This window comes from Syngnathoides biaculeatus, chromosome 10, assembly GCF_019802595.1.
Source record: "Syngnathoides biaculeatus isolate LvHL_M chromosome 10, ASM1980259v1, whole genome shotgun sequence".
Lineage (NCBI taxonomy): Eukaryota > Metazoa > Chordata > Actinopteri > Syngnathiformes > Syngnathidae > Syngnathoides > Syngnathoides biaculeatus.
In genome coordinates, this window is record NC_084649.1 from 4,280,636 (window position 1) to 4,296,724 (window position 16,089).

The window sequence follows — 16,089 nt, forward strand, 5'->3', positions numbered from 1 at the left end:
AATTGAAAACATGAATCCCGGTTTCTGCAACTTGTCAAATATACTTCAACTTCCACTCCATCTATTTATCATTATTAATGCTCATTGATACAATTGACAAGAAAGGGTACACATGGATTGATATTGATTATTACTAACAGAAGTGCGATTAAAATGCTGTGGCACAGGAGTATATACCCCAATGCACAGTGTCGACCTAGGCAAACTGAGATGTAGCAAAAGATTACCTCCGTAAAATATCATTTGCGATATCATTAAGTCTACTGTGGTGCTTTTAGCAAAGAAAAGCTACAAACCAATTTAAATGCATAGAACTGCCATGTGATGAATACTGCTCTTTTTTTTTTTTAATCAGACAAAGGTGAACATGACTAGGCAAAAAAATAAAACAGCACATAGAGTAAAAGCACATAAAGTAAAGGACACTCTTAAAACAGTTTCAACACACAATGTGTCAAGTGTAAAGTTAGATCCAGTGCTTTTCGATACACCAAGTGGATATAAAAGTCTACACACCTGCTTAAAACTGGGGATGTGGCCGTGTTCAGAGTTCAAACTATTGTTAAATAGGCAGCACTAACCAATTAAAGGGCCTCTAACAAACCCCTAAAACATTCCACTTCAATTTATTCTGGGCTTTCTGGCTGCTTTTTTTTTCCTTCTTTTTAGCTCTCTAGCAGAAGCCTAATGGTGCTTCATTGCAGTAGTGTATTTGCACCAAATGGACCGTTTGGAATTCGAGTCAAAAAGTTTAATGTTGGTTTCATCGAACTATAAAAAAAAATTCCCCATCATTTGGGAAAATGTGTTGCTGTGGTTTTATTTTGGTTAATAAGAGGCACTTTGCAAGGTATCAGCTGTGCTCCCATTTATCACAAACCATCAAGAAATAAAATAAATTCTGCACACACAGCTACATCCCAACTGTGCACATTTTTGCAAGCACATTTTTTCAAATGATTTTTGTACTTTTTTTCAATCATGTTCAACAGGCTATTGGTCACATTAATGCTGGAAAAGGTTTTGAAATGGTTTATCTGAGTGTCATTTGAAAAGTGGTGTGTAGACATTTTATATCCACTCTAAATGCAAAATAAACAGCAAAAAGTGAGAATGCATGCTTTTCAGCTACTTCTACAAAGTTCTCGCTGTACAAAATCTTTATGAGGTTCTTTCCTGACCAGGGGGTAAGCAAAGGGCCGAATTGTTTTTGTTTTTTTGTACAAATTTTCGTGTATTTCAGCATTGTCAGTAACTGTTAGGTATTGTTGATATGACAGAACAAGGGGGGAGTTAACATTCTCAAGTTTAAACTTTTGTCTGTTTTAAAGAACAAATACTGGCAGACAGATATTTCCGAGTCAGCTTTTATGAAGGAATCAACACTGATTTAGACTACTTAAATTCTTATCACTGAGAGACATAACAGAAAGAAGTGTTTGTTAAGCCACAACTTGACAGCAAAGCTGTTCTTCCCCTTCAAACTTATTAATATTTCAGAGAATCTGTTGTACACCAGGGGCTAGTAAAATAAGATGCATTTCATTTAAATAGAATTCTAACGCAACACAGAGCACTTGGGAAGGGTAACACGCAGCCTCCAGATGATAATAATGCTGCAAGTAAGAAAGAAGCAGAGTCAGCATCACCATGCTAGCAGCTAATGTACAGTGTGCAGGAGTTGGCAGGTATGCAGAGGTCACAGCAGTAAGGGTAAAAGGGGGCCTAGCCCTGTCCATCTCCCTCATCACTGCCTACATGGAGCGGAGCCGCAGTATCTCCATTGCAGCGAGATATGGGCTCTGCTTCTTGCTGCGGTGGATTCGACGGTTGTTGCTGTGCCCCATCTACGGCCTCGAGAACTGGCTCGTATAGCTCTGTGAGCACTTCCTGTGGCATGGTGGCAGCAGGTGAAGGCGCAGATGGCTCTGCAGCAGCCTCGGGAGCTGTGGGGTCTACTGTGGCGCTGGCTGATGGACTGGAGACGTTTGTGTTACTTTGCTCAGTTGCTCGCAGTCTCTTCATAATTGTGGTGACCCGCACAGCTTTCTAGAGGAGGAGAAAGAAGCACTGGTCAGTTGACTTACAGGAGCCCCAACTTTCCAGTCCTTTAATGAGGAACCGCATGGTTGACTTTTTCTGTCCGTTGAATGCCAAAATTTCAGTTACAACTGAGATTCTTAAGGTGAGTGCAATACAGAGGACAACACTTGCAACCAGAAAGAAGGAGCAGTTCACACTATATTAACCACATCATAAGCAGGCAAGCCAAGACAGAGCGAGAGCTCCTGACGTCGCTCATTAACATTCACACCTAGGGCCAATTTAGAGTCTTCAGTTTTCACCTACGATGTGTGTTTTTAAGGGTAAGTACCTGGACAAAACCTACACAGGTGAGGCCAGATTTGAACCCTGTTCCTCAGAACTGTGAGGTGGATGTGCTAACCATTCATCCACATTGCACTGCAACTTGAAGTTGAAGAATACATTCTTCACACAAACATAAATGGCCTGGTGTCATAATCCATAATGTTTTTTTAATACCAGCCATTTGTGTTCTTCCTTGGCAGTGTCCACCTCCATCCTACTACTATTGCACCTTAACAAGCACTTTAAAATCAAGCTATGTTTTGATCTTTTTCAGTATAATCACTTGATGGAATTGTAGCTGTTCAGTCAATAGTAAAACTTTTTTTTTGCCAATATTTAAAGGAAAGTTTTATTCTAAATTTTTAAAACAGAGCCACCTGGAAGAGGAAACATGGGTCTTACCTTCCATTTGGCTCTCGCAAAGTTCTTCTCAATTTGTGCACATACATTTTCCTTGATGTTTTTATCAGAAGCTGCACCACCAGAGATCCTGTTTTATGAAAACCGGTACAGAGAACAAAGACAGCCTGCTGTTATTCCGTTTCTCTGATTATGTTTACAAATAACATGATTCATGTGGTCTAAACCACATACCATTCATGGTTTATAGCCTCCTGGGCTGTCAGTCTCTGGTCTTGATCCACCTCCATCAGACGTGCAACCAGACTCTTAGCTGTGAGAGAGATATGAATTGAAACTTTAACTTACGGTTTATTCTGATATAGATGTATTTTTTTTTTTACACTGGGATACTTTTGACACCCCCCCCAAAAAAAAAAAAAAAAAAAAACAAACAAAAAAAAAAAAAAAAAACGTTTACATGTGTCATTATGGTCACTGTCTTTGGGCTGAAAATACCTGAATCTGAGATCTCATCCCAGTATGGAGAGTCAAACTCGTAATCACCCGCAAGGATCTTTCGGAACAGGTTCTTATCATGATTTTCATAATCATCCTCATCACTCTCATCATAGAAAGGAGGGTTTCCCGACAGTCTGGATTTCCAAATAGAAAAGAAATAGAAAGAGAAAAACATACATATGCCGTCCATATATATTTTAAGATCATTGACCTATTATGAAACTGGACAAAGATCGAAATCCAAGTTCACACAAAAGGCCCTGCGGATACCATGCAGATTGCTCCCCGTCAGAGCTCAGTCTCAAAACTACGACAGATGAGGGGCTTGGGAAAGGCAATTGTGATTTTTGAGATATCGCTATGTGTGTGGTGGGTTCTGTTGGCATTGTCAGGTGCACCACGCAGGATGGGAGCAGTAACCACATGTGGCGTTATTACTGCCTGTCATGTGTGGTGTCTTTCATATTTTAAAAAAATGTTGAAAAACAGTATGTGTGACCCAACTTAAAGTTTCAATCTGTAAAGCTGCCAAAACAAAGCTGACAGAAGAAATCGTTTCCACTCTTAAAGCCCAAGTGTCATCCCTATAAACATTCTAAAATAGATATTGTAATGAAAAATACATATAACATTATTCACTTCAATGTCTATATGAAAAAATAAATGTGAGGGTATAGCGCGTCATCCTTGAGCAAAGTTGCAGAAGTGTCATTCTACGATATCCAAGTGGTCGCCATATTGGCTGCATCCTCCGCCCGTGACGTCACCCGGACATTCGCCAATGAAAACACGCAGTGCACCCTAACTATGGGACACAAACGCGCCCCTTCTGACACGGAAGCTCTTTTCGAAAAGGAGAACATCCCACAATCAAGTGAAGTTACCGGGGCAATATTACACTATTGTTTCGAGCCCTCGGGGCAATATTACACTACTGTTTCGAGCCATATTCAGATGATATGCGATCACGGTCAAACCGCATCCCCGTCTGATCCACTTCCGCGGCTGCGATGAGCCGCAATGCCTCATCTCAGCTGGCCAGTGTGGCTTATGACGGAGCCGAGCGATGCTGCTTTAGGGGGTTGTTCATAGACACCGCGATGAACAACAAGCCAGGGCGCTTTAGTGCGCGCATGCGGCTGAGTGAGGAATTCTCGGCTGGGTTCTTCAGAGCCGCCCCTGTCCGCAAAGCCCGTCGCACAGTCTTCGCAGAACCCGTGACTGCCGAACGCGGCGGCTCAGGCGGTGTGGCTGATTTTTGGTGCTGTGGTGGCATACAATGGAGCTGAGCGGTGCTGCTTTTAGGGGGATGTCCATAGCCGCGCAGTACTCAATGAACACTGTCGAGCCGGGGCACATTACTGCGCGCACGCGGCAGAGTGAGGCATTCTTGGTTGGGTTCATCAGATTTGCTGCCGTCCACGCAGCAGCCCGAAGCCGTCTGACGTGCACATCGACATATTTCGTACGCTGATCTTTTGTTGCGTTATGAGAGACTGATTACGTGGTCCGCCCCAAACTATTATGTTTTTTAGTAGCTGTATACACACCTACCTGTTATTTGGAACCCACAAAGCTCTCGTCTTCTGCACCCGTGCAATCCATTTTTCACAATGAACCGGGTCTCTTGCAAACTTATGAAGGGTAAATCCATTCTCCCGAGTGTTCAAGCAATGTCCAGCAATGCAATGAGCCGGCATTTTGGCTAACATGGAGGAACAACGAACTACCTTCCCGGAGGTAAAACTAATGGAAAAAAACGAGTCCACTTGGGGGCGCCGCTTTCCTTTACGTCACTTCATGCTTCTTCTCAAGGATTTTCATGGCAGAAGTTACAAAAAATGTGTACGTCAAAATCATGTTTTGTGGTGAAAAAAACGCATGGGCCCATATTGCCTGACGTTTTTTCATTAATAACATACTAAAAAAATCATCCATTTCATGATAGTAGCCCTTTAAAGTGCCACTGTCATGAAATGCTTTTACAAAAAGGATTCATTTCCCGCCATGAAAATCCTCTCGAGGGATTTGTTTTCGAGAAGAAGCAGGAAGTGACATACATGACAGGACCACCTTCAAGTGCACTCGTTTGTTTCTATTAGTTTTACCTCCAGGAAGGTAGCTCGTTGTTCCTTCGTGTTAGTCAAAGTGGTGGCTCGTTGCATTGCTGGACATTGCTTGAACACTTGAGAGGATGGATTTACTCCTACTCTTCGCTCATATTTATTTATTTGTGTAGACATTGAATTGAATAATCTTATGTATTTTTCATTTCAATATCTATTTTAGAATGTTTATAGGTTTCACGCTAGACCTTTAAATATTCTAGTTATGAATATGTAAAAAAACAAAATACAGTCAAAAATTGAGAAAAAAATCAAATTTTCACTCAACAAATGTCAGTTTTACTGTATCACAGACTCAGTCTCTCACAAGCAATTAATCTCGTAACTCACAGAATATACATTATGACACCTGTCGCCCAGCAGTCCACAGGCCGACCATATCGCTGTCTACCAACAACCTCGGGTGCTACAGGGGAACACAGAATCAGGATGAATTAATTACTATTGGGTAAAAATAACTGTTCTTTGTCTTATTTGCCTATTATTTGCCACTTCAAAACTCACCCAAATACTCTGGTGTCCCGCAGGGGTCTTTGATTAATCCATTCTCCAGCTTGGCAAGATGGAAGTCACTGATGACTATTTTAGAGTGCTTCAGGCGGTTGTAGTAAACCAAGTTCTCCAACTGTGGTAGTTAGAAGCAGTACAACGTAATAATCATGTTATGAAATTACTGCATATAAACTGCACGACTGAAATCCAACATTGAATGGGTGTGACCTTTGAGCCCTCGGGCGGCACTGCATCAAAAACCGTCATCAGTGTGTAAACGATATCACCATATGGGCGCAGGAACACTTCCGAAAAACAATGTCAGTAAATACAGTTCGGCACCAAATCTGAAAGAGCATCTTAAAAGTCCACTATGCAAAGCAAAAACCATTTATTAACAACACGAAACAAAACAAAAATGAACTTTCCCAACACTGATCCTAGACCAACATGATTCACATGACAGTGCTTGCGGGTGGGTGCAAGTCATTTTCTCTAATATTAATGGAATAAATGAGGGGATAGTCAAAAAAATGTCTTGGGTGTTTTCTGATGCTTAGAAGTGAATGAGTTTAATCTGGAGAAGAAGTTCTACTGAGAGTCACATATTACCTTCAGATTTCTGTGAACAATGTGCAGAGAGTGGAGATAGGCGACAGCTTCCAAGACCTGGCGCACCACATTGCTGGTATCCCGTTCTGAGTAATAGCCCTGATCCAGGATCCAGTCAAACACTTCTCTTCCTGTTGCACTGAAGAAGAAGAAGAGGAATTCCCTTATTACAGCCCACATTTGTGTAAGGTGTATATTTATTGTATACTGTGCATGTTCAATTTGAAAAGCTGGGACATCACTCTATAAACAAATAACAACTGAAGCTGCTACTCACGAGTACAGTAATGTGATCAATATAGCACCCCAGAATGATCGTAAAGACACAAATTGCCCTTTCTCCTTCCTTCAAACTTACAGCTCAAGAAAGAGGAAGTATTCCTTTTTAGTCTCAAAGACATCCACCAGTTGGAGAATATTGGGATGCTTCACCCTGAGGAGAATTAAGTAATAGGGATAAGCAGTTAGCATGTATGACGATCAGCAGGGTTTGTCTGGGGCCTAATTCTCGTTTTCCCTGCTGATTAACTGTATCACATTAAGCCTTGAATGAGAGCCTCTTCCGCTGCCTAATTGCATTTCCCAGCAATTATTTACTGCCCTTGACAACAATAAACTGCCTAGTTCTTTCCTGCTGATGGTTAAAAAAAAAGAGGTACACTGGCGCTCTAAGCAATAAGGGTTTTGTGCAACCAACATGCGCATTCAGCAAAAAAGAATGAAGCGCTTTCCTCCAATTCAGGAAGAAAGTGCTGGGACTAGGCACCTGTAGGAATATTAAAAAATTAGAAAAGTTACGTATCTACAATGCCTTTAGATCTACGCCAGATGTCTACCAAAGATCACCATACAATTACTTTGACATCTGCTTGTAACTGTCTTTGTTATTCCTGTTTTACGCATTTGAAAGAATGGCTCACATGTAATTTCCTTGTCAAGAGAAAAACATATTGCAACCCTGTTTGCACGCCTCTGGAATTGGACTTCATTTCACCAGCCCTACTTAAATGAACTATTACAGAGAAACACGACTTGGTTTAGTGATACTCTGTCAAAAGTTTGGACAGAGTTTCACATTCAAAGGGATTAAAAAGTGCATCCAAACTTTACCTGAATACTGGTTTATTTGTTTGCTTTTCGCTGGGACGACTGGGTAATAGTAATATGGCATTAAAGGGACTTTTTAATATTAATTAAACAAATAATCTGAGAGATTACATGATTACAAAACAATGCTGAATTTAAGAAAAGGAACTTACATCTTTAAGATGAGGATTTCATTTTTTGCAGCTTTGCGCACCTTCCTTCCATCCTTCTTCAGGAACTTTTTGCATGTGTACATTCTCATCGTATTTTTGTCCTTGGCTCTGAATATCTCACAGAACTCCTCCCTGGAAATACGCATTCGATGGAGACATTGATTTGTGGAGGAATGTGGTAGGTTGGAACTTCTAAATATGAATGCCTCTGAAGTTGCACAATATGAATTTTGTCCTGGATGAGCAACACAACAAACCTCGTAAACACTTCAAGTTAAACCATAACACAGAATACGAGATAATTCTGATGAGGCAGAGTTTTGGACAGGAGAGGAGAGCTCTGGTCGTTACTTTGGTGCTGCAGGCAGGCAAACCAGGTACAAAGGGAGAAAATGTGGCGCTTTAAGTGACGTTAAGCACTCTTGTGTTGGAGTATTTCAAATTAAAGAATACCATGATGAAAAAAGTAGCAAAATAAATACACGTTTGAAAAAATATAAGCATGCATTCGGCTTCCAGTAATCATGTGAATCGTTGAGAGATTAGAAGATTAGGCTGAGAGAAACTGCAATATAAATATATACTGGAAAATATGTATGAAAAATAACCCATATTCTCCATTTGATATTATTCATTATATTATTAATATTATACGACAGCAAGTATCTGACTGCTACATATATGTAGGGTGCTTTCAAGTTTAAAATAAATAAATTAGTTTGGTGCCCTGTATTCTTTATGAAACTATTGTTGGAAATAACCTAATAAAGACAAATTCCTTGTGTGTTTTTAACATAGTTGGCTAAAAAAGAGGATTCTGATTTATTGTTTTCCCCCATATCTAACAGACGCAGGTGTATTACCACAAAATATTTGGATCCGATCTCAGCGATTTCATTCGATCTGTATACTAAGATGATGTAATGTTCTGTGTTCTTAGAATTCTGTATGATGTAAAACATCCAGAAAACATGTTTGGAAATATTTGCAGCACTCACGATTTAACAATTTGACCCATGTCATACTTGTCCGTCACATCTGAAGGACTGTGATAATCCTTTTTTTCGCCGATTGTTAAACAGCCAAATGGCATGGCTGCTCCTGACCTGTGGGGACAAATAGACGGAGACAGACAGGAAAGGAGCTGAATAAGCAAATAATATCATGGGAGTCATTTCCTACAGTCACTTACCACCTAATTTTATGATTTTGTCTCATACTGTACTGTCTCACTGTATTTCAGATCATTTGGCTTATTGTGGTGTTGGCTGTCCCATAGAAATACTTCGCAATTAAGAGAAGGATAAATACCATGAATAACTGAGGTTGATGCTGAAAACGATATTCATTCATTCATTTTCTACCGCTTAACCTGTTCAGGGTCGCAGGTGAACTGCGCTCTATCACAGTTGGCTTTCGGTTGTGAGCCAGCGTAGACCCTGAACTGGTGGCCGGCCAATCAGAATTTAAGATGATATTTGTATACGGAAATATAATTGTAACTCAACAAGTTGACTTACAGTATCATGCCATTCATAGTAAATATGTTCAGCACACTGATGATGAGGAAAAAAAAGTGCTCTCTGAACTCTGTTTTCGTGGGAGGTATGAGGCTGTGCACTGTACTTGATAAAAGTGGAAGACGTTTGCTGGGTTTGCATCTCCTTGTGACACTTTCACTACGCTGTCCTCGCGGAGAAAGTTTCGGCTCAGCAAAATTGTACTTGAAAAGAGCATTTTGCAATATTTCTGACAGCTGACACAAGAAAACAAAAATATAGTCGTCTACGGAAAGGCAAAATCATTATTCCAAGCTACAGGAAGCTACAATCTAACCATGCACCATTTTTTTTACATGCATTTTTACGTACATGCATGCAAAACTGCTTTTGTGAAAATCATGTGTCCCTTTTTGAATAAAGGTGGTTACACGGGTGCAAACGTTAGCATTTTCCTCCTTGCAATGAAACTCAGCAAAGGCCAGATTTCAAGATATCTCAAAGAGAATATCCTCAGCGATTATCCTGTATTGTGGGCTCCCCAACCCGGTCGGGAAGGATTTGAAGCTAACACTCGTAAATGTTCAACTTTTTCAGTATTTTCAGAGTATGTACTATGTACTGTTACCAGACACAAAGATATTAAAAATCATGCATGTTGTCTGTTGTGAGGCAGACTACTGCAAATGTTCATATACAGTACGGTATTGTGAAAGGCTAACCTCATTATGCCACGATTTACACAGACCACAGGCACCATTTAGGAATGATCACCCCTCATTCCATCTGTTCTCAATTCTATGTATGGATTGTGGATCAAAGTCTGGTATTATGGCTTTATTATTCAGGTGTCTTCTAGAGTTGACCAGACGGGAGTATTTCAGATTTATGTGACAAAGATGTTAGTTCTTCTTAGAAAAGATAGGCAAGATTAGGGGAGCAGATGAGGGATTTGATGTCTTTTGATATCTGTAAAATCATGTCTGGGTTAAGCTTAATGTCAGGCTGGAACATTTGTGTGCGCTTGAAATAATTGGGGTTTAAATCTCCTGCTGCTATGTAATAATAAGGAACAACATCTTCAGGAAATGTTCAATATCATTACTCTAGCATGAGCAATGATCAAATACCAGCTCAATGCAATCCATCAACTTTTACTTTTCAAATCCATCTGTTTCTCCCGCCCACCGCCTCCACACTCTTTCTGGCTCAGCAACTCACTGAACTGCTGACATTGTTGATTTGCTGAAGTTAAACAGCGCTGAGGCTCAACATTCACAAACTATGTTTTATACAAACCTTCACCCATGAGCAAAATGAAAAGCAGTTCCTTTTATCAGTGTGTACGAAAGCATTACAAATGAAACATTTACCCGTAAAAGGTAATGTAAATTTCAGCACAACAAAACTGATATTTCGCCTCAGTTGCTTTCTTTTTTTTATTCAAGTGAGGTATGATGCTTAAAAGGTTAAGTCTTTTTTTGTAGTCATGAAACGACTACAGATCAATAAACAGAACCTCAAATTCCATCGATCCAATTTAGACCACTTATCCTATTTAGTGTTGAGGGCAGTTGGAGGGGCAAGCAGACTTGGTTTGGATGAGAGACGGACCACACAATCGACTGGCAACATCCAAAAGTTATGTTTTTATTGTCCAGAAACTCAGGGTATTTACTTATTTTCTATATGCTGGGCTCTGATGATATGAATGGAGGCATGCCGGCTGCTGGGATTACTCACTGCAGAGCGAGGTTGAAGAGGAGATGAACAGAAATGTCCTCAAAACCTTTACCAGATGTGTTTGGACTTTATTCTTTATACTCTACAATGTAGTTTGTCTGTTATTTATAAACAATGCATCCATCCACCTGTTTTCTCATTTTGTACACAACATATGATGGTCAAAACTATGCTGGCTCTTAGCCACTCAAAGCTTTCGACTACACCCTGGACTGGTTGACAGTTAATTAAAGTATGTTTATAAAAAGCTTTTGGAGTAGGAATTGACCCACCCCCAACTGCACAAATGACAGCAATATGAACCACTTCACAAATGTACAACGTTTACCTGTGATGAGTAATTACTGTGACTTACTAACAACATTACAATCTCACTAGATATATACATAGTACATAGAAGTACATAAATAGTAACTAATATCGGCCTGTGACAAAAGGATATCTCTAGTCCTAAAATGTTGCTTATCACATCTTTTAACGTTTGTGGTTGTACTGTATGCGGTGTAGCCCACAAATCTCAAAACAGAACATCAGAGACAAAAATGCTGTTGCACCACCAATAAAGAATCATGTCCTCAATGACAGAACTAACATCCATCCACCCCTCCCTTTTCTTAGCCGCTTTACCTCACGAAGTTCACGGGAGTGCTGGAGCCTATCCCAGCTGTCAACGGGCAGGAGGAGGGGTAGACCCTGAGCTGGTTGCCAGTCAATCGCAGGGCACATGGAGATAAACAACCAATCACACCCACAATCACACCTAGGGGCAATGTAGAGTGTCCAATTAATGTTGCATGTTTTTGGGGTATGGGAGGCGCACGGAAAACATGCAAACTCCACACAGGTGGATTGAGCCCGGGACCAAAGATTGTGGTTTTGAGTTTTCTTCAGCCACTCCAGTTTCTTCCCATGTCCCAAAAACATGCATTAATTGGAGACCTTAAATTGCTCGTAGGTGTGATTGTGAGTGCGACTGTTGTCTGTCTCCATGTGCCCTGCAATTGGCTGACAACCAATTCAGGATGTCCCCCACCTCCTGGGATAGGCTCCGGCACTCCTGCGACCCTTGTGAGGATAAGCGGGCCAGAGAATGGCGAGATATACTACATTTAAAAAAAAGAAAAGAGAATGGGAAGCCTCAGGCAGACAGCGTAAAGCTAATTTTATTGGTAGAGTGAGAGGTGAGCAAATATCTCTTGTCATTATCCTTTTAATTTTGGGTACAGTATGTTTATTATATATTGGCCAGTTCCTTGAGGCAGCTTCATGATTGGCTTAATTCAGTTTCTATGTCACAATTAATGGTATCATGACTCAGACGAAGTTGGCTTTCGTCACACACAGCAGGTTCAGTATTTAAAGTTGATCCATTTAAAACTGTTATTGTGACACATGCACGCTACACACACCTCAGACCACAGAATAATCTTGTAGGATAATCGTATAGAAAAAAATAGTATGGCATTACTAGTCTTTGATTGTGAAGGGGCAAAATTGGGCTAAAAAAGCCCGATAATCTTGACATGTGTAAAAGGGTAACTACAGTATCTAACTAAACTAACTAACGAAATGATGAGGCAGCAACCTCTTTTGTCAGAATGATAAAAGGAAGTCTACAGTATTCTGAATTGTATTCCCACTGCAATAGCATTTGTGTTTCATCACAAATCTGAAATAAAATGTTTATTGTCGAGCTGGCTCAATTGTTTTAATTATTTTTTTTAGTCACATCTATATCATTGCAGGACGTACCATGCCAGAATTCAATGGACTAAATTGCCTGCCAGGCACGTCACTGATTTAGTTCGTACTACACAAGGAATAGAAATGTTTAATGGGTTTCTGTACCAAGATAGAGGTGCAAACTCTTGTGAGCTACTCTGTTGTGTTGAAAGTCATTTTATGCATCACACAACATGCTGCGATGACAATCCCACTTCGCTGGGTTTTGTTTAAAAGACACAGGAGTATGGGTGGGAATCATTCATTTTGCTGGCTCTTGTGTGGAAAAAGTGTACTTTACTCAGAACATCAGCGGGCATTATGAAGCAACACCTGCATAAACATTGTACTGCCTCATTTTATATTTTGGCTCGGGGAAATTGTTGATGTCTCTTAAATGTTTCAATCCACTAATTTTAGTTGTCTTCACCAGAAGCAGCAGAGGTCGTAGGAATGAGTTGAAAAAAAGCTGGATATCATATGAACAGATGCAAAATGAAATCAATGAGCCGGCTGCTTGGATCCAAATAAAAATAGTGTGGCTTAAAAGTAGCAACGCATACACAATTGATTGAATTATTAATGACAGTCTCATTGTCTACAGTGTGTTTCACTAGGCCCACATTTAATGTTTTACTTGTATTGAGGATCTTCGTATCCCAGAGCGCTTGGCTTTAGAGTGTGCAGGGAGCACAGACATGGCAGCTCTGGCAGTGTAGTAATTATTATCAGGCTTCTCCTTACTCCCATCCTCTAATCCCACGTCAGTGGGATGCATAGTTTATCTCTCAGATTCACAATTCTCCAGAATCTATTAGATTTCTCATCTGTTTGCCAGAAATTACAGAGAATTGGAGGCTGAGGAATGCTATTTATTTAGAGGATCTTATTAAGGGGCATACACATTTGTGACCTGCTGTCGCACATATTTAGCCCCTGATGAGTAACAGCTTGTGGAAAGAAAGCCAAATTTCCTCTCTCTGTATAACCTGTCTTGACAGGTGGGATTATAAGAAGATGCCAGAAAAAGACTCAACAAGTTGCATTTCTGCACAATAACCAACCCAGTGGCACTGTTCTTCTTTATCCGCTACCCACCTGAACATTATTGTTCTTCTTCAGAGCAGGGAAGAAAAAGCACAGCCTCAATAGAAGCAGAGCAATTGAAATCACATTTATGTCATCGGAAAGCCAGTAGACAGCGCCTCAGAGCCTGCTTCCAATGAAACCAGGGTACTGGAAGATAAACTGATGGTTGTTTCTGCTGAAAGGAGACATCACACCTGGAAAATAGCTGATTCCAATGCATAGCCTTCCCATAGTTCCCACGAGCTGGAAACAATATCAGTTTTCCAGTGTACATGGTAATTTAATCCAAGTATCTGGCAATCACAAGCCAAAATATATTTTGGGGAATTTTGCCCGAATTAGACATTCCATCCATCCATCTGCTTATGTGAGGTCAGATCATGGGGGCAGCACCTGAAGCAGGGAAGCCCAGTCTTTACTCTCCCATTTTCACTATGCCACTTTATCCAACTCTTCTGGTGGGTGGGCGGGGGGGTGGAGGGGGTTTCTGAGGCATTCCCAGGAAAGCGTGCCTGGAGCACCTCACTAAGAGAGGAACCTGGGGAGCATTCTAACTGGATGCCTAATCCACCTCATCTGGATCTTCTCTATGTGGAGAAGCAGCGGTTCAACTCTGAGCCCCTCCTGGATGAGCAACTTCTCACCCTATCTCTAAGAAAGAACACAAACACCCTGTGGAGGAAATTCATTTCGGCAGCTTGTTCCCGCAAGCTTGTACCTGCAATCTATTCTTCTCTGGATCACAGGAGACCTTGCATTGATCTTCGTATTGCTTTCTTGTTCAATTCTTCCCTCACTTGTTAACAAGACCCTGAGATATGTGAACTCCTCCATTTGGGGCAGGATCTATTTCCTGACTCTGTGGGGCAGTCCACCCTTGTCCATCTGAGGACCATGGTCACAGAAACGGGCAAACTGGTTGCATTGAGAGCTGAAGATTGCAGCATGATACAGCTATCAATATAGAAATAGAAAAATGAACACCTCAGCTGCAGCTATAAATTCTGTTTATGAAGCTAATAAACAGACTCAGTGATAAAGGGCAGCCATTGCCGAGTCCATTCCTCACTGTAAACATATTCAACTTAACCACTAATGCAAATCAAACTCTAACACCAGTCGTGCAGGGACCGAAAATTCCGAATTTGGCGCCATACACCCAGAGTATTCCCTACAGAACTCCCCAAGGGATACTTCCAAAGACCCTCTCCAAGTCCACAGAACACATCTAGACTGGTTTGACGAATGCCCATGCACCTTCGATGAGGCTGCCAAGGGCCTTTGCCGCCGAGGAGGTTTTTATCCTTAGAACACCTAGAATCTACTTCTTCCAGGGAAGGTGTGTTGGTAGAGTTGAGGGGGTCTTCGAAGTATTCACCCCACCTAGTCACAAAGTCTCAAGTTGAGGTTATGAATGCCCCATCAACACTGTGTATAGTGCTTCCTCATCCTGAGACGCCGGCTATAGAAGCAGAATTTCGTGAAAGCCATTCAGAAGTAATTTTCCATGGCCTCACCATACTCCTCCCATGCCTGTGGTTTTTCCTCAGCAACCATCAAAGCTGCATCGTGCTTTGCCCACTGGCACCCATCAGCTGCCTCCCCAGTTCAACAGGCCCAAAAGGCCTAATAGGACTCCTTCAACTTGACAACATCCCTCACTGCTGGTGTCTACCAATGTGTTCAGGGATTGCCACCATGAAATGCACCAAGTACCTCACAGCCACAGCTCCAATCAGCCACCTCAGCAATGGAGGCACAGAACACAGTCCTGTCAGACTCAATGTCCCCCACCTCCCCTGGACGTTGGCGAAATCTTAAGTTGAAAAGACAAATTGAGAAAGACATTCGACCAAAAGTAGAGAAGTTTTGTCCAAGAAAAGATGTCAATGAAAAGCGGGAGAGTGTGAGCCATAATAATGGTGTGCATGGATTGCACCACCACCAATTAGTGTATTATAGATCAGTGAATTTTTCTGAGTGAAAGAAGAGAGTGCTAATTAACCAGGGAGTACAGTTCACAGTGGTAGTTATTAAAGGGAGCTTTGGTGACAAAGAGTATGGCAGCACGGTATATGGGCTCTAGTTTGTGCAAGAGACTTTTTGAATCTCATCTATACCATTGGCAAACCAATCATTTTCGCGAGAAATTATTTTTAAAAACGTGGTAGTGAGGATTCATTTTGGCAGAGAGAGCCTAAAATATTGTTTTTATTGTAATTACTTTTGCAATCGTCACACTGATGGTTAAAAATATATATAAAGGAGCTCCAAAAACTAATAAAATGAAAATCTAATGAAGCACGACAGCAGATA

At 41.0% G+C, this 16,089-nt stretch overlaps 1 protein-coding gene across 4 annotated transcripts in view; it reads right to left on the reverse strand.

The window, feature by feature from the left end:
- Positions 1-329: 329 nt before the first annotated feature.
- The window catches only part of camkvb (CaM kinase-like vesicle-associated b), a 49,437-nt gene continuing 33,677 nt past the window's right edge, over positions 330-16,089 (reverse strand). For 3 of the 4 annotated variants that reach the window (XM_061832589.1, XM_061832587.1, XM_061832588.1), the window contains exons 2-11: positions 8,719-8,826; positions 7,721-7,852; positions 6,820-6,894; positions 6,462-6,600; positions 5,862-5,982; positions 5,688-5,763; positions 3,229-3,365; positions 2,965-3,043; positions 2,773-2,860; positions 330-2,049 (exon numbers count right to left, since the gene is read on the reverse strand). In XM_061832589.1, coding sequence (XP_061688573.1) covers positions 1,726-2,049; positions 2,773-2,860; positions 2,965-3,043; positions 3,229-3,365; positions 5,688-5,763; positions 5,862-5,982; positions 6,462-6,600; positions 6,820-6,894; positions 7,721-7,852; positions 8,719-8,813 — 1,266 coding nt within the window. In that variant the 5' untranslated portion in view covers positions 8,814-8,826 and the 3' untranslated portion in view covers positions 330-1,725. The remainder of the gene's footprint in view (positions 2,050-2,772; positions 2,861-2,964; positions 3,044-3,228; positions 3,366-5,687; positions 5,764-5,861; positions 5,983-6,461; positions 6,601-6,819; positions 6,895-7,720; positions 7,853-8,718; positions 8,827-16,089) is intronic. The other variant, XM_061832590.1, reaches the window with a different exon arrangement.